General features: G+C 38.8%; 1 protein-coding gene across 4 annotated transcripts; it reads right to left on the bottom strand.

Annotated features, from left to right (window-relative positions):
* Position 1: 1 nt before the first annotated feature.
* Positions 2 to 26,875, bottom strand: PCF11 (PCF11 cleavage and polyadenylation factor subunit). 4 transcript variants are annotated; one of them, XM_008263303.5, is made up of 16 exons: positions 26,371 to 26,875; positions 22,639 to 22,764; positions 20,721 to 20,909; positions 20,186 to 20,380; positions 17,112 to 18,223; positions 16,554 to 16,734; positions 15,973 to 16,456; positions 13,886 to 15,450; positions 11,591 to 11,690; positions 6,938 to 7,057; positions 6,272 to 6,377; positions 4,129 to 4,312; positions 3,138 to 3,293; positions 2,702 to 2,794; positions 2,073 to 2,108; positions 2 to 1,120 (listed from the first exon to the last, which is right to left on the bottom strand). In XM_008263303.5, exons 1-16 carry the CDS (start codon positions 26,560 to 26,562, stop codon positions 905 to 907), a joined length of 5,055 nt encoding a protein of 1,684 aa, XP_008261525.1. In that variant the 5' UTR covers positions 26,563 to 26,875; the 3' UTR covers positions 2 to 904. The 4 variants fall into 4 exon arrangements, with proteins under 4 accessions (XP_008261525.1, XP_089188118.1, XP_002708710.1 ...); XM_089331992.1 differs by having other exon boundaries at positions 6,272 to 6,374; XM_002708664.6 differs by having other exon boundaries at positions 16,366 to 16,456.
* Positions 26,876 to 27,995: the final 1,120 nt, after the last annotated feature.

Below are 27,995 nucleotides of genomic sequence, written 5' to 3'. Positions count from 1 at the left end.
GTTTCTTCATCATTCTATTTATTACATGTATGAATATTAACATCTCATGGTATCCATCTACTTCAGTCAAAACCAACAAAGGAAAAAATTAACCAGGTTTGAAATGAATGCTCTTACAGATTTTCCTGTAACTTAAAATAGAAATATGTTCATCTGCATTAAATCGTTTGACAATTTGAAAAACATCTTTTAAAAAAAAATCACCTTTAGTACTTAAATATATGTTAATCATTTGATGACATCAGTGTCCATGTTCAAGAATAAAAGTTGCTTCATTAGATATCTCCAAAAATGGACATCTGGATGGTTCTCTAAGCTGGAGATATATATATACAGGTATGTATATATACAAATATGCTCTGGTTTTTTAAAATTTTCAAATCTGGCTTTTCTGTGAGCAAAGTCCTTCAGTGCTCTCTCACAACCCCCTTTTGAAAGATAAAACTTCAGACTTTGCTGCTTTAATCATGGGAAGCTACTTAGAAAAGAATCTTATGTTGAGGTTGCTGTTCAATTCCATTTTCACCCAATAAAAAGTACAGAAACACTGTCTTTATTTGATGGTGTGCATAAATATTACACTCCATGAATAGCAAAAATATTTTTTATTTATAATTTACAGTTTCACAAGTGAAAATCGTACATTTTTACACATACAATTTCATTTTGTTAAATTTGCACACATCTACAGAACTTTCACACAACAAGCACCTGAAACTGTGCAGGCAGTAGGAAATGCAAATACTAAAATGTATTTATTAACCAAATGATAGCTGAAGGCCCTGCCTCAGCTAGACAATTTATATAGATTTATGTCTATATATACATAAAAAAATTCTTCACCTTCTAGATCCAACAGCAGCTTTTTTTTTTAAAAAAGAAAAACATACCTTTCTCATTTTATTTAAACGGACTCGACTGTATCATTTTCTGTTTTAATTTCAGTGGGTGTTGCTATGCTTTCCTCTGTACAAGCTGGTGGGGTATCAATTTGTTCTTCCTTAACTTTGGGACTTTCACAGGGTTCCTGCAACTCGTTTTTGACAATGTTCAACATAATGTTCAATGGGTTTTCAACTGGTGTCTTGCTGGGAGATGGTGTACAATCAAATGAAGATGTCTACAAAATGAAAAACCCTATTAGTACTAATGAAAGTTAAAAATCACATTAAATGACAAGCTATAGGATCCTTGTAAAGGCAAAGAACATAAAAACCAGATGCAATTGAAATACCTGCTCTCCCACAAAACTTGCCATAAAGGCAGCCATACTCAGCAATGAGTTAAGGACAGATACACGCCATGATTAGACATACTTCTATAATCCCTACGTAGATGGTAACCCTAGGGTTTTTGTGACTTTAGAGACAGGCACAATGACAGAGAGCTCCATTCATTGGTACATTTCCAAATCCCTACATGGCCTAGGCTAGATGACCAGGGCTGGGTTGGGGTTGGAGCCAAGAGCCAGGAATGCATTCCCAGTCTCCCCATGTGGGCTGCAGGAACCCAATCAATGGAGCTAATGCTTCCTGCCTCCTCTTCACTGGTAGAAAGCAGGAACTGAGGATTTTTTTAAATGCCTACAGACCACCAAAACATCCTAAGAAACCACAACCTTTAAATACATCTTCATGTGTGAATTTAAAGGCCGAGATTGGTGTCTTTCAGATTGCATGCATGTGGTCATTTTCATTTAAAATTCATTCCTGGATAGAGTATATTAAAAAAATAAACCATAGCTATAGAAACCTATCCTATCATGAGCCTTCTCATCTTCAGTTTACCTCACATTTTTCTGTGTCTATTAACAGTCTAGTAAAAGATATCAAGATTTAAGTGCCTAGAACACAAGGAATGATACTGATTTCAAAATTTAAACTGTTTGCATTTCATAGAAAATGACCCATTCATGTATATCAGTCCTATCTAGCACCAGTATTTACTGAACAACCTAAATGCTACATCAAAACACAAAAAATGGATCAATATATTAAAAAGATTAAAAGCATCTCTGATGCAAGAAATAATTGAAGACATGTAAATGAGAATAAACACAGTAAACAACTTACATTTTGATAATCTTCATAACATGATGGATGATAAATCTGAAGAAAAAGAAAAATAACTTCAAATGCATATTCATTTGTAATGCCTATTTGATATGATTTCTGTTATTAAATTAGTAAGACAATCTGAAAAGGTGACAAAAACCATTTGTTCACCAAAATAGATAAAATTTTCACCCTTGTGAATAAAGAGTTTGAGAAACTGATTCTCTAAACTTGTTTTATACATTTAAGTATCTAGCTTAACATGGTTTGTTTACAATTTTGATGATGAAATACAAATTGAAAATCAAAATCTAGCCTAACATGGTTTGTTTTCAATTTTGATTATGAAATATGAATTGAGAATCAAAATATTGTGGTTATATAGATTCATAAGACTCAGACCTGGGTCTATCATTTACTATGCAATCACATATATATTTATATGTGTGTATATGCAATCTCATGTGTATATGTGTGTGTATGTGACTGCTAAGATCCTTTCCAACTCAAACATTTCTTGACTCTAAAGTCCAGTACCCTTTTAAGACCAAACACCAGAAACAATTATGAGCCTTTCAAAGTAGTGACCTATCCCAACAAAAAAATTCAATCTTACTACTTCCTTACAGAGTAAAAGTCACAATTACCTTTCCATCTACTCTAATAGCATTTTTTAAGTGCCATTCCTCCTCTTCTTCATCCCAGTATTGTTCAAATTGTTCTTGACAGATTTCACAGCTCTAAAACAAAATCACATAAAATAAAATTTACATGACAGAACACAATCCCATTAAGTAAATATATATAAACATTCTGTTGAGTGAGGAATTTAAGAGCATTCTACAGATATTAATGAAATTTTAATAATCTGCCAACCTTCAAGTTAACATTTCACTGCTGTTAGTCACTGCTAATATCTAACCACGATGGTTATAAAACTCAAAAGCTAAATTACAAATAGAGTAAGCGTAAAGGAAATCTTAAAATATGAGGGATGTAAATAAACTGATGTTTTTATGATTATTTATTGAAAAAAGTGAAAGACACACCCAAAGGGAGAAAATGTAAACATTCTTCTCTAACCTCAACTGCTCCAGCTGGTCCAGCAGGTACACTTTGAAATTCCTTTTCTTTAGCAGCCTCCTGAGTTTTGAGCACAACCTCTTCATGGACTTTTTCAAAAAACTGGCTCTTTGCACGTTCTTCTAGATCAGCTATTTCCTCAAATTCTATCCAGTCCTTAAAAAGAATTCATGTTTTTAAATGTTTTCATTTGTAAATTTTACAGCACAGCTTCAATATAATGCATTTTATAGGTAAGGGTGCATTCTGGTAGGATATGCTCCAAAAGTGATTATTTAAAACTGGACTTTCTCTTTCAGCCCCATAACTAACAGAATAATAGACAACATTTAGCAACTAATGAACAATTAAGATACTAATTTTCCATTAACTCCAGTTATAACTACTAATTTAAGAGAAATATCATGTACAATTTTCTATAATAATAATCAGTCACAGAGCCTTGGAATTTCATAACTTTTAGAAAGAGTTTGTGTGGGGCCATTATTGTGGCTGGCAAGTCTTTAAAGCTACCACCTGCAACAGCATCCCATATGGGCACTGGCTCTTGTCCCAGTTGCTCCACTTCCAATCCAGTTCCCTGCTAATGGCCTGGAAAAAGCAGCCTAAGATGGCCCAAGTGCTTGGGTCCCTGCCACCCATGTGGGAGACTGGGAAGAAGCTCCTGGCTTTGGCCTGGCCCAGTCCAGCTCCATGCAGCCACTGGGGATTGAACCAGCAGATGGAAGATTTCTCTCTCCCTTTCTCTCTGTAACTCTTTCAAATAAATAAATATATCTTTTTAAAAAAAGAAAAGAAAAAGCTTGTGTACTTCTAGTTTCAATGAAAATCAAATACTCTTCAAAATTCCTTTATTTAAAAAATGATACCCTAGAGGTAAAATTTTATTCAGAAAGCTTAAATTAGCTCCTAGCAATTATTTACACTTATACTTTTAGAATGACATAATTTAAGCCTTAAAAGACAGTTCAAAGGCAAATAGATTACTTACTGTTAAACTGTAGTACCAACGTCTATGAGTGACTTTTCTGCTCACATCCTTCTCAGTTCTATTTTGCCGGTAATGCCAGTCCAGGTGATCTGCATATACATCTGTCTGTGATGTTGTAAACCTCATTCCACAAGAATAACACTGAATACCAGTGTACAGCCGATTTATAACACTGTCATAACGTCTATTTTGAAGAAAACAAAATCTTGGGTTTTGATAACATGATTTAATGGCTTTTAATAAACAACTACAAATATAACAGTGAAGCCAACTGCTGAGTGGCTACAGTACCCAAAAATAAACATTATTCTCTAATAGTAACACTGATCCTCTTTAACTTTGGTGAATTTTAAAACTAGTAAATTTTAGAAAAAAACATATCTTCTATATTGATAAATGTGGCTTACTTATTTCCTTTGACCTAAAAATGCAATGACCCTGTACTAGTGACAAGGTTAACAAACACCTGGCCTATCCTTAGCCTGTAGTCAGAATCAAGGTGGACACAGCAGAATAGTTAAGATTTCACTTTTCTAGATCTTTGGATTCAACTGCTCCCTTCTGATCTTAAAAACAAACAAACAAAAAAGGCATCAAAGAAATAAGGTAAGTATAGATAACTAAAAAAAAAAGATTAGAAAACCAACAGTAAACTGTGGCCAACAATAGTTAATTTTTAAAATTCTGGGCTCCCTATTTTGGAATATGTAAACAAACCAAATGAATGAGCAAGCAGGGCAGTTCTTAACTCCCTGAAGAATAAATAAATAACACACAGTTGAATAAAGCCAAGTACAAACACTGGTACTCTGCATTCCAACAAACAAATAGGTAGTTACAGTATTACTGCTAAATAAAGACAGTAAAACAGCTAAAACTTCTGATCTGCTTCCCTGTTAGTAAACCTGGGAAAGCAGCAGATGTTCCAGGAGCTTGGGACTCTGCCACCAACATGGGAGACCCAGATGGAGTTCCAGGCTCTTGGCTTTCACCTGACCCAGCCCTGGCCACTTGGGGAATAAACTATACAGGACAAAAGATCTCTCTCTCTCTCTGGCTCTCCCTTTCAAATAAATAAATAAATCTTTAAAATGATGTAGTATAAAGTCTGTATGCCTTAAATAAAAGGTTTCTTTGGGAGGAAAAATAAATTAAAAAAATTGAATAGAATGGTGTAGTATTTGCATGTACCTTGTCACATCCTCCCATGTATTTTAAATCATCTCTTAGATCACTTACTTAATACCTCCTAACGCAATATAAATGCTATAAAAGTAGCTGTTATACTCTATTGTTTGGGGAATAACGATAGGGGTAAAAAAAAAAAGTATACATGTTGAGTAAAGATGCCTTTTTTCCCCCAAAATACTTTTGATCTACAGCTAATTGAATCTTCAGGTGCAGAACCTAGATACAGAAGGCTGACTGTATCTTCTAATTTTCCCAATGAAAATACATTACTTAGAAAATGAAAGGTTTTGAAAAAAAACTTTAATGCTAGATTAGAGAGAAAGGATTAAAAGAGATAATTATCAATACCTAGTATTTAAACTTCTTCTATATTCTGCATCAGAGATAAAAATGAAAATGTTGAGGTAGCCTTTTGGCCTAAGTACTTGTGCAGAAGGCCTGTTTTTAAAAGGAATTTAAAAGTGGTTTCCTAATGCCAGCATTGTGGCTCACCACGGCTTACAACTCTTGGCATTACATACTAGAGTACCTATTTTGTCATACCTATTCCACTGCTCATCCAGATTCCTGCTAATTATGTGCTCAGGGAAGGCAGGAAAAAAAAATGGCCCAAGTTCTTGGGCCCCTGTCACCTACATGGGAGACCAGAATGGACTACAGGCTCCTAGCCTTAGCTGGACCCAGATCAGACTGTTGCAACCATTTGGGAAGGGAACCAGCAGATGAAAGATCCCCTTATCTCTCGCTGTCACTTGGCCTTTCAAATAAATACATAAATAAATCTTTAAAAAAAAAAAAAAGGTTTCCTAAATATTATGATATGGATAGTTTATCATAAACATATAAAATATTAAAAATATAGGCTTCCTAAGTTTTAGAACAGTAAAAGGAACAAAATGAAATAGCATTACAAATAATAACTGTCCATTTTATCTTAATGAAAATTACATACTGTTTCAACTCTTCAATAGTAAAATTAGTGAGATCTGGAACATCTTGATCTTCATTTTGATCTTCCTCCTCTTCAGGGGGAGGCTGAGCAGCCACTTCATTTACTTCTTCAGTTGAGAAAACACATACAAATTTCTTAATACCTTTCTTCATGCATTGTTTATAAAGGAACACTTTAGTGTTATAAGCATACAGAGAAACCCACCTAGTCTATTCACTGCTTCTGATCTGATGTTTACTAGCCAAGAAACCTAACACATCCTTTATTTTGTTATGTCTGATCTCAAAAGTCAATCATCATGAAACCTTATTGAACCAGCATTCAATTTATTTGCAAATACTAAATTAACAGAGTAAATAGCAAACTATCTGCACATAATAAAATCTGCACATAATATTTTCAGGAATGTCAGTTAATTGAAACAAATATTTATAAAATATATATACATAAACAAATATATGTATACTATATAGGTAACAGTTTAATCTTTGAAAATTTTGGAAGACCTTCATAATGAACTATTGTATTAATTTTCAAAAAATAAAAGGTATACCTAAGAATTCAAATATTACAGAAAGTATCAGTATCACAACTTACTGTATCACATCATACAATTCCATAACTAAATGAAGCTTTGTGTACATGGAAGTATAAAACCATACTTACGTGTTGTAGCTGAGTCAGGCTGGGACAATTTGAGAATTCCTGTTTTTAGCAGTTTTGAAAATAATTCATTTACATCCACCTGACTGAGATGATTATCAGGATATGCCTTAGGAAGAGCTCCTTTAAAAAAAAATCCTTAAAGTTAAATATCTTAAAGATCAAATTATACTATGCATTTTTCATAGTCTCTCACCAACAATAAATGCCAAACTCTTATTAATAATGAGTTTAATTACTGCAAAAGTTCCTCAAATTAACTGTTCAGTTAGGTCAGAAGATTTCACCACTGAAAATACATCCAAGAATACCAAAGAAAACAACAAAAAACAGCGAAACTTCACATATACATTATCTAAAAAACCAGTATTGTCCACTTTTATCTAACTATATTCATGACAAAGAAGGGTAGGCACCAACACTGTGGCACAGCAGGTTAAGCCACCACCTGTGATGCCAGCATCCCAAATGAGCACTGGTTTAAGTCTGTAGTGCTCCATTTCTTATCTAACTCCTTGATAATGTGCCTGGAAAGGCAGTGGAAAATGGCCAGTGTTTGGGCCCATGCCACAAATGTGAGAGACCTGGATGGAGTTCTAGGCTCCTGCTTTGGCTTGATCCAGGCCCAGATGTTGCAGCCATTTAGGGATTGAACCAATGGATGAAAGATCTGTCTCTCTCTCTCTCCCTCTCCCTCTTTCTCTGTAACTCTGCTTTGAAAATACATAGAAACCTTAAAAAAAAAAAAATATGGAAGGAAAGCAGGATACAAGACAGAAAGCCTCAAGTTCCTTTCTATGAATCAATCCACACCCAACTTTCTACCTAATTATCTGTTTCTCATCTTCTAATCACACTGGAAAAAGTCATTTTGTATAGGTCAAAAATATATCTTTTTTTTTTTTTTTTGACAGGCAGAGTTAGACAGAGAGAAAGGTCTTCCTTCCATTGGTTCACCCCCAAAATGGCTGCCACGACCATCGTGCTGTGCTGATCCAAAGCCAGGAGCCAGGTGTTTCCTCCTGGTCTCCCATGCGGGTGTGCAGGGCCCAAGCACTTGGGCCATCCTCCACTGCCTTCCCGGGCCACAGCAGAGAACTAGACTGGAAGAGGAGCAACCAGGACTAGAACCCGGGGTGCCGGTGCCACAGGCGGAGGATTAGCCAAGTGAGCCGCAGTGCCAGCCAAAAATATATCTACTCTTAGCATTGATTTCTAGGGGAGAAAAGCAAACCAAAGCTAAAATGAAAATATACCTGACTCCACTGACCCCTGATATGACTATCCAAAAGAATTGAGCAAGATGAGCCAGGAAACTTAGAGTGTACCTGCCTCTATGACCTTTGCTAAATTCTGCCCTTGCAAAGCAAAGCAGCTCAGGCTACTGCCAAACAGATGTTGGGTTACTGAAGATTCAGGAATTTGCAAAAATGAGACAAGTTAACAATCTTTTCATTATTTTCCTTAAACTACTGGTAAAGAATCAATCCAATTTCCTATTTTTACCAAGCACTAGTCTAATAACCATGATTCTTTAACTGAATTATGAAAACAATCTTTTAACATATATCACACTATTATGCCTCTCATGCACCTCCAGAAAAAAAAGTTCTAAACCTCTAAAAATTCTTCTTAATGACAGAAATTCAATTTATATGCACAGTATACATAATCCTTACCCTTAACTAATGTATATTCTCCACAGTGCCTTAGACATGGTAGGTTAATTAATGTCTGGTCAAATTAATGTATCAATAAATAACACAACCCCAACATTCAATAAACTGTAACAGCGTTTTGCACAATGGTTTAACAATTACATTCTATCAAAATTATTAGCTATTCTCATGTCTAGAAGCAGCCAAGTTTAATAATCAAGAGTATGGAAGAGGGCCGGCGCCGCGGCTCACTAGGCTAATCCTCCGCCTGGCGGCGCCGGCACACCGGGTTCTAGTCCCGGTTGGGGCGCCAGATTCTGTCCCGGCTGCCCCTCTTCCAGGCCAGCTCTCTGCTGTGGCCAGGGAGTGCAGTAGAGGATGGCCCAAGTCCTTGGGCCCTGCACCCCATGGGAGACCAGGAGAAGCACCTGGCTCCTGCCTTTGGATCAGCGCGGTGCAGATCGTGGCAGCCTTTGGAGGGTGAACCAACGGCAAAAGGAAGACCTCTCTGTCTCTCTCTCTCTCTCACTATCCACTCTGCCTGTCAAAAAAAAAAAAAAAAAAAAAAGAGTATGGAAGAGGACTCCTGAGATTCTAGCTACAAATTTCCATTTTAGTTGTGTGACATGATTAAGTAATTTATTTTTGCCCCACTTTCCTATAAGATAAGAATAGTTCCTTCCTAAGGTTGTTAATGACTGAGGTGTTTGTTATTATATATAATATTTGTTAAGTTAAAAAGAAAAAACAAATGATCAAGGAACCTTGGAAGAAGTTAGGAGGGGCTGGTGCTGTGGTGCAGTGGGTTAAAATCCCAGCCTGCATCACTGGCATCCCACACGGGCACCGTTCGAATCCTGGCTGCTCCACTCCCGATTCAGCTCCCTGCTGATGTGCCTGGGAAAACAGTGGAGGATGTCCAAGTGCTTGGGCCCCTGCATCCATGTAAGAGACCCGGAAGAAGCTCCTGGCTTCAGATTGGCTCAGCTCCAGCCATTGGGGCCATTTGGAGAGTGAACCAGCGAATGGAAGACTCTCTCTGTCTCTACCTCTCTCTGTAATTCCGTCTTTCAAATAAACTAAATCTTTTCTTTTTTTAAAGTTAGGAAAAGCACACTAAAGACTATTCATACTTCTTTTAAGAATAAGTAAAGCTTGAAGACAACAACCCAGGGTAATAAAATGTGATTACCTTTGTGACACTGCTAAGCCTACCATATACACATAACTCAAGGTTGTAAAAGCAAAAAGGAAATCTGTCATTTTTGCACATTATCTCATGCCAAGAATCCCAACAGAACAAATCCTCTACTCAACAAGAAAAAATGGTTGGTTTCTAAACAAAAACACATCAATGTAGCACTTTACAAATTAGAGCATTTTGCATGTACTATCCCATTGATTCTTTCATTACAAACAAAAACATAAAAAATGAGTTAAGCCTAGATTCCACCCACTTTTAAAGACAAAAAGCTTTCAAGTTTGTTACATTTTTCATGCCGAAACAATTTAAGAACTAATCCATGAAAAAGATTATGGCTAGGACTTCCCTACTTCAGAAGTTTTGGAAAACTCTCTAAATTTGTGCATAATAATGTAATGCTACACTAATACATGTTTCTGAAAATGGGTTTTTTTAATGTTTCAGAAATTACAGCAAGTATCAGGGACTGGCTTTGTAGCATGGTGGATGAAGCCGCCACCTGCAACGCTGGCACCACATATGGGTACAGGTTCGAGTTCCAGCTGCTACACTTCTGATCCAGCTCCCTGCTAATGTCATGGGAAAAACAGCAAAAGATGGCCCAAATACTTGGGCCCCAGTCATCCACATGGGAGACCTGGATGAAGCTCCTGGCTCCTGGTTCCTCACTTTGGCCTGGTCCAGCCCTGGCTGTTGAGGCCATCCGGGGAATGAACTAGTCTATGGAAAATCTCTCTCTGTGTCTCCCCCTTTAACTCTGATTTCCAAACAAATCAATAAATCTTTAAACGTAACAAATAGGGGCCGGAGCTGTGAAGAAGCAGGTAAAGCTACCACTTGCAGTCCCAGCATCCCATATGCGTGCTGGTTCAAGTCCTGGCTGTTCCACTTCCAATCCAACCCTCTGCTATGGCCTGGGAAAGCAGTGTTAAGATGGCCCAAGTGCTTGGACCCCTGTACCCACATGGGAAACCCAGAAAAAGCTCCTGGCTTCGGATCAGTGAAGCCGGCCACTGCTGCCACCTGGGAGTGAACCAGCGGATGGAAGACCCCTCCCTCTCCTTCTCACTCCCTCTCTGTAACTCTGCCTTTCAAGCAAATAAATAAATCTTTAAAAAAGTAAATTAATAAATAAAGTATTACTATTTGGTTGGGCTAGTTCTCAATTAGTTAGTTAGCTTTGCAGTTATATGACATTTTCATAATTTATACACTTCCCATTTAACACATATTAAAACTAAAAATCATTTTTAAGTCCCCATATCTAGTAATAGTTATTTCTCATCTCATGGTAACAAGGTGCATATTAGAGGACTTGGCAGAAAAATCAGGTTTTTGGGGTTTTTTTCTATTTGAGTGCCCATGAAGACAGATAAATTAATCAATTTTATAAGGCAGTGCCCCAGTAATCACTTAATAAATGTTTACTGGACGATAGCACACATAGAAAAACTCAAAATATCAAATAATTGAGATTTCTGACATTTATCATTTATTTTGTTCTATCAATACAAATGTCACACCAAGTCCTCATCACGCAGCTTCCACCCAATGAAGTTCCTTCCCTCTTTTTATGATCTACAAGTCCTAGTTAACCATACCCTGTGTACAGGGTATGATTATAATCAACAATGTAAAGCTCTGGAAAAGAACAAAACCATTTTCAGCCAGACTAAATTTATCTAAACTGAATATGCCCTTTCAAATTAATATTTTATAAAACTAACAAAGTTAGCTATGCAACAAAAACAACAGTTGTCTTTTGAACAACGTAATGTTCATAAAATACATTACCTGAGGGATTCTGAACAAATGCTCCAGGATTTTGTGGATGAACTGGTAAAAATTGTTGTCCTTGACCAAATGCTACTGGCTGACCAACACCAGTCAGAACCTTTAAAATAAAATTTATTTTAAGACTATCCTTTATATATTTTAAATAAAACTTTAACATTCTAACCTCATAAAAATACCCACAAATGCCATTAGGCCTGACTTCTGCAATAATAAAGACTTAAAAAAGATAACTTGACTGGTTCACTTCACTTATAGGACTTTCACAAAAAGGAACAATACTGCCTATTAGTTCCAGAGTTACAATGAACTGAGAAAGGGATCAAACTTCTTTGAAAAGTTTAATATATCATGTAAACATAAGATAGTCACAAACTAGTAATGTGACCTTACAAGTCCCTTTCCTTGCTAGTGCCTTCCCCTAAGTTAAAACTGAAGAACTGACACTCAGCAATGTGACCTGCACACAATCATGACAGCTAGTTAGCCAAAACTTCTGACCTTTGACCTCTTTCCACCAATGTTAAAAACCTGCTGATTAGCAATCTGAACTCCAGATGACCATCCTGCTTGGCCTTAATTATCTTTGGATATGATTATAAATAGAGAACAAAATTGTAAAAGATGTCAAAGAGAATGTTAAAAAATAAAAACTGCACTGGCATTTAATATGGTATCTGTTTCCTAAAGGAAAGCTGCTATGTAAATAAATGTCCATTTATAAGCAAGCCTTTTCATTTAAATCCATGTGAATTTTCAATGGTGTATATTCCTAATAAAAACCCCATCAACTCTGTGTAATGCAGGAACAGGACTAAATACATCAAATTCCACTCCAGAGTTATCTGTCAGTAACAATTACAAGGCAGGCCTTATGGCACAGCAGGTTAAACTGCCAAATGGGATACCTTTACCTCCCATCAGAGTGCCAGTTTGAGTCTGGGCAATTCTGCACTTCCAATTCAGACTGCTAAAGTGCCTGGAAGGCAACTCATGATGGCCCAGGTACTTGGGTTTCCTACCAACCACTGGGAGACAAGAATAGAGTTCCTTGAGCCTGGTTTGGCATAACCCTTGGCTTCAGTCTAAGCCCAGCTCTAGCTTTTTCCAAGCATTTGGGGAATAAATGAACAGAGGGAGTACTCTTGCTCTCACTCTTGGGCTCTCTCTCTGCCTTTCAAATACTTAAAAAAAAAAAAAACTAGGGGCTGGCACTGTGGCATAATAGGTAAAGCTGCTGCCTGCAGTGCTGGCATCCCATTTAGGCAGCAGTTCTAGTCCCGGCTGCTCCACTTCCAATTCAGCTTTCTGCTATGGCCTGGGAAAGCAGCAGCAGATGGCCCAAATTCTTGGGCCCCTGCACCCATGTGGGAGACCTGGAAGAAACTCCTGGCTCCTGGCTTTGGATAGGCACAGCTCTGGAATGGCCAACTGGGGAGTGAACCAGCAAATGTTAAGACCCCTCTCTCTCTGTAACTCTACCTCTCAAATAAATAAATCTTTAAAAAAAATCCTATTATTTCTTGCAAGGCCAAAAAATAACGTAACTTTTAAGTACGCAGCCCAATTATTTGTTTAAACCATTGGATAGAAGTCTAATGCTGTGTTGACATTAATATCAAACAATTGTATTTAACTGAAGTGGCTGGAAAGATGGTGGAAAGTAGGAAGAAAGGACTAAAAATGAATTGTAGATAATCTGATTTTCCTAATTAACTCAGGCTAAGGAAATTCTTGGTCAAAGGACAGTCTAAGAAATCAGCTGTATGGTTATTTTAACCCACTATGTACCACCATCCTAAGTGGGTAACTACAAAAACTTAAATGGAGCAAATATGGCACTCATCATAACTTTGAAATAAATATTATGTTGAAGTAGTTGAAATATAGGCAGAATTGAAAACTTGGAACTAATGGGTTAAAAGTAAATCATGGCTTATCAGTTGCCTAATGCAGCAGAGGTCTATGAAACATCCATAGTTATATAGTACCTCAGTCATAAAACACAACAAAAATAAACAAACAAAAAGAATATGTGTGTGTCACAGAAATAAAGATTGTACAATGTTTCTCTAGATCCTGGAAAAGCTAAAAGCAATTTTAAACTGTAAATTTCATCCTCAGAAAACTCTCATCTCACTTCCCTAGTATGTGAGGTTCTGGAATATATTAAAAACTCCCTTTCAATGTGTACTATAAGGTATCTCTTGAATACCTACCTCAAATAACAGAAATATTAAAAAAGGTAACTTATCTGCACATCATATAATTTCAGAGTAACTACAACAAGCTTACCTGCTGAGAGGCCTGAATATTTCCTACTGTTATTGGGCCAGGTAAATTGCCAAAGTTTCCAAACTGAGAACTCTGAAGATTCTTTTCATCAAAATAGTGTCCAGGTCTGTTAAGGGGATTTGAGAAATTCTGGTTTCCAGGGCCATGTGGTCCATTAAAATTTGGTCCTTGAGGTGAATCAAATATTTGTTCATGTCTCTGGAACTGCAGTCCTTGGGATGGAGCATTAAAAGCACTGCCCGGTGGATCATTATACGGACCAGTCTGATTGAAAGACACTGATTCAAGCCTTTGTGAAGGATGATTGTCAAATCGTGCGCCTTGAAGACCAAGAGGAATATCAAACCTTGATGCCTGCTGGTGTTGTGGACCATCAAATCTTGGAGGTACACCATCAAATCTTGGTTGTATCTGCTGTCCAGGTGGTCCATCAAACCTCTGTGGGCCTGGCTGACCAGGAGTTCTTTCAAACCTAGGACCCGGCTGACCATGTAATCCATCAATTCGTGGCAAGAGTGATGGCTGACCTGGCTGTCCATCATACCTTAAAGCATGACAACCTTCAAATCTTGGACCACCTTGACCCAAAGGACCTTCAATTCTCAGGCCACCTCCTGGTACAGAAGGACCCTCAAACCTCATTCCACCTCCTTGTTGAACTAAAGGACCTTCAAACCTGATCCCAACCCCTGGTTGACCATGTGGACCCTCAAACCTAAGGTTCCCACCAAGTTGATTATGTTGTCCTTCAAATCTCAGACCACCCACTGACTGACCATGGGGGCCCTCAAACCTCAATCCAACTCCTTGCTGTAGCAAAGGGCCCTCAAATCTGATCCCACCTCCTGGCTGACCATGAGGTCCATCAAACCTGATGGCAGCCCCAGCTGGACCATGACCCCCCTCAAACCTAAGTCCACCTACAGGCTGACCTCGGGGACTATCAAATCTAAGCCCACCCACAGGCTGACCATGAGGTCCCTCAAACCTTATTCCTCCCACAGGTTGACCACGATGCCCCTCAAATCTGAGAGCACCCACAGGCTGGCCTCCTGGTCCTTCAAATCGCAAACCACCTGCGGATCCCTCAAATCTCAGACCAGGCGAACCTTCAAACCTAAAACCACCACCTCCTGCTTGACCAATTGGCCCCTCAAACCTCAGAGGTGCCCCTACTGGTCCTGGAGGACCTTCAAATCTCAAAGGACATCCACCTCCTAGCTGACCTTGTGGACCTTCAAATCTCAAAGGGCCTCCTCCCCCCATTTGTCCTGGTGACCCATCAAACCGAAGAGAACCTGGTGTAGGAGGTCCATCAATTCTAGGGCTTAATTTATTAGGTCCTTCAAAAATCATCTTGGTTGGACCATCTCTGGTTACTGATGGCCTACTAGGTCCGTCAAATAATGGTCTGTCTTCAGCCAAGGCCGTAAGTCGCTGATTTGTATCAAGGCCCGCAAATCTTGATGCTGGGCTATCTACAAACGGTTTATCTGAATCTTCATATCTAGGTCGCTTAAGTGGAAAACGATCATTGAATGGAGATCTCTGCTCTTCTCGTACACCTTTTAAAAAGAAAATATGCTTTTACTCAACTTGAATTTATATCAAATTGTCTTAAAATCTTTCAATATTCATGTAAATGTTTACCCAAAGATAAGTACAGCTCACTATACTAGAGGGAGGGGGGCAGAAAGACCGGATCAAGTACTAGATAAGAAGATGCCCTGTAGAGTCAGACAAACCTGGGTTTAAAAAAATTCCCATCCTGTCAATTTACTAATTAACTTTCAGAGCAAGTTATTTAACCTCTTTGGTTTTGTTTCCTATCTATAAAATGGGAATAATATATATTCATTGAATTTTAGGGATTAAATTACATATAATGAGAACACTACCTGACACACAAATGACCTCACATAAACATCAGCTCCCTTCCCTTCCCTTTCCTTAGAAGGAAAAACAAAATCAACAAAAAACAGGTAGTCTGAACAGGCATAAAAAAAAATCCATCCCCACTTAGCTGGTTCATTTTCCCTTCACTGTTGTGTGATTCAATAAGCATAATCTGATTTAACTTTTTCTACCTTTAGCAGAGACTTGCTCGTCATGTCTTCTCCGGCCCTCATGGGGTGAAAGATTCTCAGCATAAGTACGACTCCCAGATATAGGAGAAAGACGTCTTGCTCTTTCACTAAATTGTTCTTTTCTGTCAAACTGTGCTCCACTATTTCTACTTGCATGTTTACTTTTGGATGGCTCACATTCTATTCCAGACAACAAGGCATCAGTCAAAGGGTAGTCAAAAATATCAGGATCTAAGAGATCAAGTCTTGGAAATGAATGCTGAACCTGTGTCCTTTTCAGTTTTGCTTTATGTTCATAGTAGGTTAATTCAGCATCAGATAAGAGAGGTTTCTTTTTTAATCCACCTTTATTTTCTTCTGTAGGACTATCCCGTACATTGCATCTATGTTTACCTTCTTGATACTGAAATAGCTGTCGAATTTGATGCACAACAACAAGGAACTCATCCTGAGTAATTTCACCCGATGCTAAACGTTCACTCGTCTGCACAGAGGTGATAAAAGGAAATTAAGTATTTTAAATATAAAGAGGACTCACAAAAATTAGAGAATAATGACAAGGTATTAATCACGGTAAATACCTTTTGAAGTAACTCTCTTTTGCTTGCAAGAGTTAACTCTTTAGGAATCTGAAGATTAGCATCTACACTTAATCGATGCTGTTGCTTTGGGGCTCGAGGTGACAAGATCCCTTTAGTGCTTGACCAGCTCTCCCTATGCCTTAGATGAGGAGATTTACTATGTTCATCACCCTGTTGCAAGCTGAAATCACAAAAAGCAAAATGTTACATCAACATATTTAAAAATATATATTCAGGACCACCTTTAGGGATGCTTTTCAAAGAATCTGACTAAAATGGATATACGTAACTATGAAATTATTATGAACTAATTAAATAAGTAAGAGCACAAGATATGATGTCAGGACATCATATTTGTGATTGATGCATGTATTTGTAGATTAACCTTTCTACATTTCATTTTCTGTAAAATAAGAACATTAATGCTATTTATCTCATAGGGTTGTTTAGATCCAAAAATAAAGCACTATCACAATACCCAATAATTTCCAATTCGTAAATTAATGCAAACTTTTAAAATGTATTCATTATTCTACTTGACTTAAAATGTTATCATACCTTTTATTTTCTTCCCAACCAGATTTCCATCTTTTGGTAGACTTGGAACTTTGCCAATTTTCTATATTCTCTTTTGGTTCAGCGCCTGACTTTGTAGAATGCTGATTTACATTTTCTTGTGGTCGTTCTTCTTCAGTCTTTTTCATCCGCCTCGGATCACGAACATCCTGTTTGGTACTTCTCTTAGCATTTCTTTCTTCCCTGGAAGGTGGCGTAAACTCTTCCATATGTGACTGTTTAACTCCTGATTGGCGAATTTTTCCAGCTTTAGGTGTTGAAGTTGGAGACATACTCCTTTGCCTTCGTTTGGGTGACCGTCTATCTCTTCTCTTTGGTGAATGTATAATTGGTGACCGAGATTTAGGGGATCTTGACCTTGATCGCTTTCTAGTACTAGATCTCCCTGGTTTTGTCCCCTGTTTTTCCGATTCATCTGTTATTGCATCCTGTTTTTGTACAATACCATTTATGATTTTATTTCTACTTCCAACCAGCCTGTGTTCAGACGATTTTGTGTGCTCATCTTTATCCTTTTTTTCTGCAGTTTTTCTCTTATCTTTTCCATCATCATCTTTGCCATCAGTCTTATCCTGAAGATGTTTTTTTAATCTTGGATCTCTCTTGTTCATATCAGACAACCTTACACTTTCAGATTCTTGATTTTTCAAGTCTTTTGTATGTGAGAATTTGTTTTTCAAAGGTGATGGTGATTTAGATTTAGATTTGGATTTAGAATCTAATTGGTCAAGTTCTTTCTTTGTTATTTTTTCACCTGATTTACTTTTTTCTTGCTTGGATGAGTTTTTCTCCAAGGATACAGTTTTACTTGTCTTAATATCAGACTGGTTCAATGTGTTCATTAGAAATTCTTTCCTGTGACTTTGATCTTTCCCATGAGAGGAATGTTGGCTCATCCTGTTAAGGCGGGGATCCCGGTTAGTGCCTTTCAAATCCTGAATTTGGGATGGACCTGGACGGCTTTTCTCAGGTTGCACAGGAACCTGATGGGGAACTTTGACTGCCATAGGCGGAATTTGTGAAACATGTAATTTGGTTGATGCAGATCCAGGACCTAAATTGGATGTCTCCTGCTGAACACTAAGAGAAACTGCCTGAAATACAACATAAATATTCATGTTGAAATGTAAAACATGCAGACTGTCAAGAAATTAAAAACTAAAGAATATTTTATTCAATAAATTAACCTACTCAATATTATATTTATATTATATATTTCTAGTGTTTTTGTGTAGATCACAGGGGCCAGAGTTGTGGTGCAGCAGGTTAAACCACTGTCTGCAAACCAGCATCATATATATATATGTACCTATACACACATATATAAAAGCGTTAGTTCGAGTCCTGGGTTCTCCACTTCCAATCCAGTGTGTCTGAGAAAGTAGTAGATGATGACCCAGGTACTTGGGTCCCTACCACCGACATGGGAAATCCAGATGGAGTTCCAGGCTCCTGGCTTCTGGAAACTCTCCATCTCTCCCTCTATAACTCTGCCTTTCAAATAAGTAATTTTTGTTTTTTTCTTAAAAATTGGAGGTCACAGCCGGCGCCACGGCTCAATAGGCTAATCCTCCACCTAGCGGGGCCGGCACACCAGGTTCTAGTCCCGGTCGGGGCGCCAGATTCTTTCCCAGTTGCCCCTCTTCCAGGCCAGCTCTCTGCTGTGGCCCGGGAAGGCAGTGGAGGATGGCCCAAGTGCTTGGGCCCTGCACCCCATGGGAGACCAGGAGAAGCACCTGGCTCCTGCCTTCGGATCAGCGCGGTGCACTGGCCGCAGCGCGCCAGGCATGGCGGCCATTGGAGGGTGAACCAACGGCAAAAGGAAGACCTTTCTCTCTGTCTCTCTCTCTGTCTACTCTGCCTGTCAAAAAAAAAAAAAAAAAAAAAAAAAAATGGAGAGAATTCTATATACTCAAGAGGTCTGTTACTTCTTAGTAGCTCTATGGAGTTTTATACCATCTAGATAGAATGAAAACAAACATCTTCCCTCAGCCTAATCAGGATTCCAGAAAGATGAAACTGAAAGATACTACAAAATCACTATACTGCAACTGCATAGGAGTCATTTCAGCTAAAAATCTGTCATAAAATTTGGTTCCTCCCAAAGTGGCAGCTAGTAAACTTAGAAAATTCTGCTCTGGAGTGGGCATTGTGGTGCAGATTATGCTGAACTTAAGAAACTCACATCCAATATCAGAATACCTGGAATCAAATCAGGTCTCTACCCCTGCTGCCAATTCAGCTTCCTACTAATGCACCTGGAAGGCAGCAGATGGAAGCTCAAGTACTTGAGTCCCTGCCACCCATGCGGCTCCTGACTTTAGTCTGGCCCAGCACTGGCTGTTGAAGACATTTGGGGAGTGAACCAGCTGATGGAAGATCACAAAATAAATAAATAAAGCTTTCATATAATAAATTTTTTTGAAAAAAATCTGCCTTCCTATGCTTCCTCAATCTCAAATAAAATCAGATGCTAAGTAAGCCAATCATGCATAGGAATACATAATTTTCCTGGTCTCCTTAATTGTGATGGTCTTTCTTTTGTAGCCTCTCTAGACTGATTTCTGTTCATAAGGTCTAAGTTCATGAAACAATAGAGTAAGAAAAAAAATCTACCACATTAAGCCTATTATCTTGGGATTGAAATAGTAAATCCACTTAATATAATCACTAGACAAAACTAAAATGCTATCTCATAAATTAGCAATTTAGTAGCAAAATATTTAACGTTTTATAAAGAACTAGAAGAGAGAAGTACTAAGTCTCCAAACACAAAGAAATGATAAGACAGAAATGCTAATTATCCTGATTTGATCACGCTATATTCAGGTGTTGAAACATCACCCTGTACTCCATAAATATGTACATTGAAGGAAAAAAGAAAGCTATTTGGAAGAAATCACTTAGTTTATAATCAAGTGAATTTTACAATACAAATATTAAAATGTGGTCTCATGAATACATCATAATTTTAAAATAAACAGAAATGAAAAAGATAACTAAGGTAATCTGGAAAACAGGTTTAAAATAGGTAAAATAGCCAATCTTCCACTTACCAATTGTGCCTTAGCTTGCTCTAGCTCAAGCTCCAGCTTTTTCTGCTGAAGTTCTAACAACTGTTTTTGTTTTGCCAGTAACTGCTGTCTTATTAGTTGCTCCTGAGTGAGATTCTTTTGTATATCAGGAACAATTGGAGGAGTAGAGATGCTGGGGGAGCTGACCACGGTGCCAGGTGTTGAAGGTTCCTCCGGCTGTAAGAAAAAATAATTTGTTGAGAAAAATTTATCACAATTAAAAGGTGACAAAGGGGTAACTAAAAACGGCTTAGCTCAATACCATCCAAAATCTTAAACAGCCAATCATGTTTTCTAATGCACATAGAAAATTCCAGGAACCTAAAACCCAAAATAGATGTTACACAATAACTAAGACAAATATACTTTCAAATAAAACTTTTTTAAATACTCTTTTATCCAAACTGAATTGATTCAATACAAAGTATTCTACTTTTGCTTTCTGGCAAGCGGTTTTAAAGAAGTTAAAATCTGACAGTTAAAATTATCAGTATAAATCATCCATATTAAAACTTACCGATTTATTTAAAAATTTAGGATTCACATGGATGCTAGATGTATTCACATTGGGGGGCAGAGGTTTAATAGGCCAAGCAGGATCTAATGAATTAACTCTGACATCCAGGGCATAAAGTTTCTTCAAAGGGAATATTTCATCCCATGTGGAACGTAATTTAAATAAACTTTTTCTAGTATTTTCATCCACCTAGGAAAACAGAACAATTCTATGGCTTGTTAAGTTACTATAGAACATTTTATATATTAATTAATAAAAGTACATAAACCTCCGTTCTATTTCACATAAGGAACTGCACTTCCCATTTGAAAACATATAACCAAGAAAATCTGTCCTCCTTCAAAAACAAGTCATTATTACCTAGTCCTCATGCAAATAACTAGGCAAATCTTTTATCTTTTGTTACTCTTAACTCCGAAAATTACAAAATTAAAAAATGGCTAGACAGCTTAAATTCTTAAAATGTACATAGTACAAGTTGAAATTAAGACAAAACATTTTCACCAACCTTCAGCAATATACAAGGTTGGTATCTAAACAAGCTATTTTGTGCTATGGAAGGTATTTTAATTAGAATTCACAAAATCTTAACCACTGATGAGCTTTAATTTTATCTAACTTATCTGCTCATATTGCAATGAGTGTAATAAACATATTAAATAAGCCATCAGTAAGACAAAGTACTCGAGAAAACTCAGATTTTTAACTTTAGAACAATAAAAGCTTAGCTACATTCATGTCTTTAGAAAATAATATACTTACTATAAGGTCATTTTTACCAACTGTAGTTTTGATGCTCAGATTCAGAAAAGGAATGCTACCAAATACTCAAATGAATTTGAACATACTGAAACTAAACCAAGAGGTTAGTTCAACTCTTCCAACTTCGATAATAAAAAGTTGGTTTCTCCTTGACTAGTCTCAGATAAGCAGTATTTAGCAAGTCTACAATACTAATGCTATCTGAAACACAGCTTACCATATTCTTCTGTATTTTTTCATAAGAACTTAAAAAAAAATTACCCTAGCAACTAACTTCACATTTTCTCTTCCCGTGAATGAGTAAAATACTTAAGTTTTCCCCAAAAAAATGCCAATTTTACAAATCTAACAACTATTAAAATTTCTCCATATACAACAGACACATCTACTAAAAAAATAAAACTGCTACCAATTATTTATTACAATGCAACATAAAACCTAAGTATCTTTTAAATGCCCTTTTGCTGGGTGTTTAAAGAGCCTGCCAAGCAGAGAATTACCTCAGCAAATTCTGTCTTCCTCAACATAATACTGTATTAACACCAAACTACCAGATACAATGTTATGAAAGGAATTTACAATCTCTAGCATGGAAACTAACAAGTCTTCCTTCTGAACACTAAAGAAAGGAAAAGTATTTCAAACATAACCCAAAGCAATTAACCAGTCCACCAGTTATACACACCTACAACATTCACATAAACATACTTAAAGTAACAAAAAGAAACTATTTCCAGAAAAAAAAAAAATCTGGGTAATCATGAAGTGAGACACACTGGAGGATTAAGCTTTTGTTTACTTCCAGTTAGGAATAATGAGCATCCTAACTCCAAAAATTTAGACGATGAACTTTGAAGTACTGTTTATAGTATCATCTTTTCACCCATATTCTAGTGATGAAAGACATCTTCAACCAAATGAAGAAAATCCAATTTAAAAAAAAATCACAATTCTAAAAAGCAAATCTATTCTTGGATAATGTAAAAATCCTACAGTTTTTAAAACCTAACATAAAACCTTAAGCCATTGTTTGACAATAAATGTTCAAGAAAATAAAACACTTCACCACCCAAGAAAACCCAACACAAGGTAAGTATTTATTTAATCAGGAACATATTCTTTTAAAAAAGTAAAATGTTTCTAAATGCATATATACCTTTTCAAACACACAAATAAATGTTGCAACTAGATTTTTAGTAAAGGCAGTGAGATACTCTCTTCCAACGTTTTTCACGATAGAATCCATAAGGTACATAACAGGAAGCTTTTCTGAGGAAGGAGCCTGAATAAAAAGAAACTGATAAGTTTAGTATTATGAACTGCCACCAAAGAATTACTTTTAAAAGGGAGTTTTACAATACAGACCTCTATTTCTGCTGGCACTAAATTATTTTTGAGTTGATAATAACTTTTATGAAACTTAGATGTTCAATTCTCTTACAACGATCTTTAAGTGAGCATATAAAAGCTCAGAATTACCAGGAAGAAAAATCATAATCTCTAGTACACTCATTTAGCACTCAATGGGATTCCAGGTGTATGTGATTTTTAAAAAGGCCTTTATAAGTAACCAAAAAAAAAAAAAAAGAGGAAAAATTATTTCACTTAATCCAAGTGTTAGCTTCTCATATTAATTTATAATGGTGTGTCCAGATTCCATGAAGGTTTTTGTCCTCTGGTACAAACTCTTATTTCCACAGATTTTTATGTTAAAATCTATGAAGCTTTTGTTACCTGTAAAATCATTAGGATTACTTCTCTATAATCCAAATGAACAAAGAAATTAAATACACAAATGAAGTCAATACACTTGCACATGAACATGCAGGAAGGTGCAAGTTTACTGATACAAGAAAAACTGGATGAAGCAGCAGCTGAGTCATGTAAAGCAGGTTGAACTTGACTCTGGAAAGCAGGATTTGTTCTGGAGGTTTTCTTCACAGCATGGACTCCGTCGAAATATTTGTCCTCTGACATGCACAAACCAGGGGTTCTATATTTGTGCAGAGCCAGTGTAGTGAAATGTTGCCCCAGTTCAACTGCAGTGCCTAACCATCACCGGCTTTTAGAAGGCACAGCAAGCTTCCAGGAAGCATCAGCAGGTTCACAGACTTGTTGAGGAACATTAGTACACACCAAATAAACTGTTAACTCTGACTCCACAGGAGCAACCATGATTTGGAGGAAAAAAAAAAAAGGCAAATCTAGGTTATCCCTATTTACCCACCCCATGTATAGAAACCCTGAAAAACACTTCCCCATAGCTACCTGTAGCTAGGGTAGGCTCACAGTTCTGGAGTACACAATGCCTTATTTCACAAACGAATTGCCCATACAAGTGTGTGGAAATGCTCTTGCTTCTGTTAACACCTTTACAACCAAAGTTGGCTAATGAAACCTTTGAAAAACTTTGTATGAGAAACTCTTTTTAAGGTACTAATAAAAGGGTTCACAAGGCCACTGCATGTGGGTAAACTACATTAAGTACCAACATGTCAAATGCTTTAGGCTGTGTCTTTACCTTACCACGTCATGTTTTATACCCTTTTAGTCATTATGAAGATAAACAGGATCTCTTTAACACCGAAATCTGTTCAGCAGACTAATTTTTTTATTGTACAAGTGAAGTCATTATATGTAATAATCATTTTTGCTACTGCTGCCTTATGGGAGAAGTCAAATTAAGTGTGAATCCCTAAGTTTAGTAATGCTGAGATGCTAAAAGATTAAGGACACAAACATTCACCTCCAGAAACAAAAAGCGAGCCAGTTTGCTACCAAATGACAGAAAACCCTCCCCTCACCCTTCAACCCCAACCCAGATTAAGACAGTTCCCCCAGTGACTTTTACATCTTTCCCTCAATCTGGCTTTACAAAAATAACCAGGAAATGTGTGCCCAAAAAAACTCAGCTGTCTTTTACCAGCAAAATAGTCCATCTATTTTCACCACTCTGTGTACCGATATACAAAAACAAGTTTTATGTGATCACTATATTCAGCATTTAGTTTTCAGTTCTTGAAGGTCTTCTGGATCCATTAAAAATCAGCAAGGAAGCTGTTCTTTGATTGGCAACCTGAACTGCACTGTGGAATATTAACACCCAAAATACAAATTGATTTTTTAAAAAAACAATGTTTTTTTTTCCTTAAAAATGCCAAGTGCTGTTTTTTCAAAAAGGCATGTCAAGTTAAGCCCGCGACAAGGCAAAAACTAAGTTTTTATGTCCAGTATGTTCGTGGTATCAATAAAAAGGATGTTGAGTATGAGGAATGTTTCCTTTTTTAAGTCTCATACTTTAAAAAAAAAAAAAAGAAAGAACAGCTGTTTCACAGACATTCACAGGAAAAGGTGAATGAAGGCTTGTATTTTTAGCTGTCAGGCTGAGCATGAAACTTGTTGAGCCCATAAGAAAAACCTTCCTTTTTTTTCTCTTTAAATTAACGTATGACAGGACCACCTGAAACCGTGTACCTTGTGAACAGATTTACCCAAAAGAGTGGATGGAACCTAAAGAAGAATGAACCCAAGTCACTTTAAGACTTTTGTTTAAAACACACAACCACGTAGATAAAAATAAGTCTTGGAAACAAATTCTACACCTTACAAAGGTAAATAAAAAAGACAAATACATATTTTATATGTTTTATTCACAAATTTTATAATACCAGTCACACATTTCAAAACCATTTATTAGAGTCAGACCACTCAGTTTTACACTAGACAGAAACCGCCTCTAAACAATATATTGGTGGTTGTTGTTAAAGTGGCCTTGTAAAAGGGGTTCACTCTGCTAAAAGGAGGCTCATCCTGATCATTGCAATCACTAACAACTAAAAAAACTAAACCGTAAATACAAGCTTGAAAAATAACTTAAACGTAGTACTGGGACGCTATTAAAATTCATTATAACTAAATTTAACAGTAACTTTACTTAAATGACATATCGCTCCCACATTAATCCACAGAAGAGGAGGACTACAGGGAAATAAATATAAGGTGGCAGAGGACCACTTCGACAAGGGGTGAAGAAAAGCACGCCTTCACTATCAGGGAAGGGAGAGAAGTAGAAAAGGAAGAGGAGGAGGGGCTGAACTTTTCAGAGAAACTGCAAGTACTTGTTACCCACTGGGCCAGTTCTCCACCTACAGGTTGGATAAGATCTCCTCCCCCACCCAAACCCCACCCTCAACCCAGTTTCCCGTATTTTGGGGCAAACTACACCCTCCAATAGGAGCATAAAGTTTTATCTAGCCGCCCCCACCCCAAAATGGGGCTGACGGGTGTGAGCAGCTGCCTGGCTGGCAGGGAATGGATTCTTCTCTCTTCCCTTTCGCATCATGTGCTTTTCAGGCGCCATGTTGGGCTCCTAACAGGCGGCTGCTCCACTCGGGGCCAATTCCCTCTTCCCACCCTTCAACAGCTCGCTCCCAGGTCCCCCTTCACCTCCTTCCAACCCACAGAACACAATCACCCAAAAAGGTATGGGGTGGGGGGAGAAATGCGAGAACCACTCCCCCACCTTCCCAGGGACTTAAAAAATGGCTTGTTTTAACTCTTCCCCCAAACCAGAAACTGCCTTTAAGTCTTCCCCCACCCCAAAGGGCTCTAGTCAAGCGTGTGTGTGTCCGGATATACAATGCGGTGGCCTAAAAAGGGAGTTGGTGAGCGGAAGTGGGGCTCCACCCTTTATCCTCCCCGCTCCCTCCCCGCAAGAGGCCCACGCTCGAAACCCGGGCCAAAGACCGAGCCTGAGTTGGAAAGGGGGGTGGGGGGGTTGGAGAGGAGGAACACCGTCCCCCTTCGGATGGAAGCGAGACCTGGGATGAGGCTGACACTAAAATCAGGGAGTATTAGAAGAATAGGAGGCTGCGGGGTGTATAAAAACCTTGGCGGTTTGGGCCTCGATGAGAGAGACGATCTCCTTGGCGAAGGGCAGGTTCTCCTCGGCTAGAATGGTCAGCATATTGATGTGCGGTTTGCTATTGAAGGTCAGGTCTTCGAGCGATGACTGATAATCCCGACAGGCGTCCTCCCGGGCCCCTGCAGCACCGGCCTCGGCCGGCGTCTGCTCTGACATTGCGCCGGGCCCCCCTCCGAGGTCCGCCGCAGCTGAAGCTGAAGCCGCACTCGACACCCCGCCTCCCTTCCGACTCCTCTTCCTCTCCCCGGGTCTCTCGCGGCTCCGGCTTCACCACATGCTGACCGCGGAGGGGGGTTGGGGGACGACACAGGGGGAACCTCGGGAATGAAACGCCGCCGTCTCACGGGTGATCTGCGTCCACTTCCAGCCGCCAAAGAAGCTTCTTTCTCCAGACACAAAATGGCGGCGGCAGCGGCAGCTCCAGCTCCGAAAATGTCTGTGTTCCCAACCGCTGCGTCGTGCGAAATGAGCTAGGGGAGGGGAAATGTGCGGTAGAAGGGCGGGGCCGTTGAAAAAACCTTGCGTGATTGGCTCGTCGGGGAACGTCACAAGCCCCGCCCTCGGCCCTTCCGCAGGACGTCCTGGCACCTCCTTCTTCTCGGGCCCCAACCCGGGCTTTCGCAACACCTACGGTTCAGAGGTGCGGTGGAAAAGACGGCCCTTCTCATTGGCTGATTCATAAAGGACTGTTCGGTCATTTGTTTCCATAACAACCTCTTCTGGGAAGCCAATAGGCCTGGGGAAAGCTGTCCCCGAGGCCCAACCCAACCAGTTTAAGGCGGAAGCTCAATCGTCCCCTTTTCGTCCCTCCCTCTGCAGTCCCCCAGCCACTGAGCGGCTCCGTCAATCATCCTCCCTCCCGCCCGGCTGACGGCCGCGACCGTGGGTGGGGGCTTTGGGAGCCGAGGCGCTCGGAGCCTGCCCTTCCCTCCTCTCCCAGATCTCAGGTGCTCCCGAGAGCCTGGGCGGGTCCCGCTACCGAGGCTGGCTGTGCCTCCGGGAACGAAGACGGGGAGGGAGGTGCGGCGTGTACCCGGCACCGCGGGACGGGTCGCTAGAAAGTCGGCTCCAGCGCGCCGCTTCCCACGCAGACGGGCACCTAGGCTGACTTGCGAGAGATGAGTCCTTAAGAAAACGCGCTTGTGCAGAGGTTCTGTGCGAAGGGCTTTTCCCCGGGGGCTTGAAGCAGCTCTTTAGGGAGCCCGCTCATCCCCAGAAAGGGTTTCTCGCAGCAGCCACACCCAGCCCCGAGCATAAGCGCTCCCCTCTGAATCGCCCGCACTTCAGAACAGCTTCGGGGCACATGGAGGGAAAACACGTCAATGTGTATACTTTGTAAGCTGCTTTGCCTAGGCTTCGTGGCGGGGAAAGGATGCTCTTAAAATACAAAAAAAAAAATTTTTTTTTTCAGGTACTTCTGTCGAATTCGTTGTGTAGGGATAGCGTAAATAAAGGCTTTAAAAAGTACTAGTTACCTAAAATGTGCTTTACTGTGGCCAGCAGGCGCTCCAGAGGTAATTTCATGTACCCCCAAAGGAAATGGCTTGAGGGGCCGGCGTTGTGGCACAGCAGGTTAACCTCCTGTGATG

This window comes from Oryctolagus cuniculus, chromosome 1 (assembly GCF_051225735.1).
Source record: "Oryctolagus cuniculus isolate XC-2025 breed Fujian yellow rabbit chromosome 1, ASM5122573v1, whole genome shotgun sequence".
NCBI classification, from domain to species: domain Eukaryota; kingdom Metazoa; phylum Chordata; class Mammalia; order Lagomorpha; family Leporidae; genus Oryctolagus; species Oryctolagus cuniculus.
The sequence above is the reverse complement of the archived record's forward strand: the minus strand, read 5'-3'. Positions and strand labels throughout refer to the sequence as shown.

Excerpts from the sequence above, each read along its gene's own strand:
- PCF11 (XM_008263303.5), bottom strand. The coding sequence starts at position 26,562 with ATGTCAGAGCAGACGCCGGCCGAGGCCGGTGCTGCAGGGGCCCGGGAG. Across the intron at positions 16,735-17,111 it reads GGTTGGGAAGAAAATAAAAG|CTTGCAACAGGGTGATGAAC; the intron begins GTATGATAACAT and ends TTGTGATTTCAG. Across the intron at positions 15,451-15,972 it reads CGAGCAAGTCTCTGCTAAAG|GTGTACGAGAAGAGCAGAGA; the intron begins GTAGAAAAAGTT and ends TCTTTTTAAAAG.